The sequence below is a fragment of the Cyprinodon variegatus genome, unplaced genomic scaffold, assembly GCF_000732505.1.
Source record: "Cyprinodon variegatus isolate N-32 unplaced genomic scaffold, C_variegatus-1.0 Scaffold1059, whole genome shotgun sequence".
NCBI classification, from domain to species: Eukaryota; Metazoa; Chordata; class Actinopteri; order Cyprinodontiformes; family Cyprinodontidae; genus Cyprinodon; species Cyprinodon variegatus.
This window is the reverse complement of record NW_015151512.1, coordinates 253,567-255,592: the sequence shown is the minus strand read 5'-3', so window position 1 is coordinate 255,592 and position 2,026 is coordinate 253,567. Positions and strand designations below refer to the sequence as shown.

At 33.6% G+C, this 2,026-nt stretch overlaps 1 protein-coding gene across 1 annotated transcript in view; it reads right to left on the bottom strand.

The window, feature by feature from the left end:
• The window catches only part of LOC107101151 (transcriptional enhancer factor TEF-1-like), an 82,028-nt gene that overhangs the window by 10,747 nt on the left and 69,255 nt on the right, over positions 1-2,026 (bottom strand). The window contains exon 10 of the mRNA XM_015399942.1: positions 898-1,038. Within this exon, the coding sequence (XP_015255428.1) occupies positions 898-1,038 (141 nt within the window). The remainder of the gene's footprint in view (positions 1-897; positions 1,039-2,026) is intronic.

Below are 2,026 nucleotides of genomic sequence, written 5' to 3'. Positions count from 1 at the left end.
TTGTTACAGAAAACGCTGCAAATATGGTTTGTGCAGAGAAGATAATGCAGCTCATGCATGCCTGCTGTGTCTACTCGCTCGAGTGACGCTTCACTTTTTCACTTTTCACAAACAAGTTTGCACTTTTGAGACAGTTTTGTTCACATCACATAAATATTTTGTAATATGACAGGAAAAAATAAAATACAAGAGTATTTTGAAACACAGTTGAACTACTTTTATTGTTGTAAAAACAGATCAAATCGCAATTAATCGATTTAGAGCTGTATGAATCAAAATCGAATCGATTCAGGACTTTGGCGAAAATACCCAGCCCTAATCCTTGACCTCTGGGCTAGATCTATTAATTACCTCCCCTCTCTTCCGGATATCTTAGATCATTTCTTCTGTTTTACCTATGATGTCACTAAAGGAAGCTGTGAGTTTTCAGGTGCCTTAAACCAGTCGACTTCTTGTTAATGCAAATGTTGTAAATTAACCTCTGAGGAGCCTATCAAGCCAATCATCGTATTTATTTTCCCAAATAGTTTAAAGGCACGGAAAAAAAAACACATTTAAAGAGGCCTTTTGGATAAGAGGTGTAATGTCTTCTAGGCAACTTCACGTCCATTTGCCTTAACTGAATTTTTTCAAGCTAGAGTTATTTTCTTAATTTCTCCTTCAGCTCTACTTTTACCCCTCAGCCCAACATATCTGGTGACAGATCAGTTCAACATGCATTTCTAAAGAGATAAACCTCAAATAAAACTGTTTGATCTGCTGCAGAAAACATTTTTCATAGAAAAAAGCTTGGAAATTGAAATAACTTCGCCTGAGTTAAATTTACATTTTCATTGTGATTTATCTTTGAGAAATAATAAGAAAGAAAGACTAAAAACAGACCTGCCCCCTACTCACCTCCACCTTCTCAACCACCTGCTTGCCAAAGGAGCAGACCTTTGTGGAGCAGGTGATGGTCATGTTCTCTGAGCTTTCATACTGGCTGGTTACGCCATAGAAGGCAGCCGAGTCGTCCTGTACGCTGTAATTCAGGTCCGCCTGCGGAAAAAAACAAAAGGAGGAAAGATTAAGCTCCTGCAAAAATCCAACTCCTGAAAGAAATGTCATAGAAAATAATGAAAAGCTTCAATCAGCACTGCTGCATTTCTAGAAGCAGGTCAACAGCGCCCTCTGCTGGTAGAAATCAAACTTTGCATTTTCTGTCAACTCAACCTGCGAGTTGTTCACTGAACTGCTTCTGTTATTCATGATAATTCAAACCTGACATAAACCTGTTATAAAATTAGCATGTAGATAAATTCTTAATTATTTTAGTTATTCTTTTGAATAAAAAAATAGAATATTTTAGCTTGGAAAAAATATTCAAAACGGCTTCAGTTTCACTTGGTGGCTTGTGTTTATGTCATGAAATCAATTACATTTTGAATTTAATTAATTCCTCTATTCCTCTTGGTATGTAAATCTCAGAATATTTTTGTTAAGTCTGTGGGTTTCAGTTCAGTTATTTGTTTATTTTTCCATTCTTTCTTATGCTAAAATGTTTTTATAAGTTGGGTTACATAACAAACCCACTTCATAAATAAATCTAGCTTTACACCAACTGCTAAATAACTGATTCATTTATCTAAAAAAAAAAACCTACTACTTAAATTTCTACTTAAAATAAGTGCAATACTCTGCCAGTATAGTAGACAGCAAAAACTGAAAATAAGTTAAATAACCTTAGCATATGTGTATATGACTTTAATTAGAGCAGATAAATAAGACCATGTGCCAATGGGATTATTATTTTCTTATTTCAAAGGTCAATCATCTTACTAAATTGGAAAATCATTTTATTGAGCCGCTCTAAAAAAGAGAATACACACTTATTTAGAGAAATAAATACTTACTAATGTGGATTAATTGTAATTAATCGATGAATCATTAAATGGAGTATAAAGACTCTAAAACATGCATTTAGCTGACAGACCAGTAATTATATCAAAATTGTAAAAAAAATAAATAAATATGTACATATTTTGGA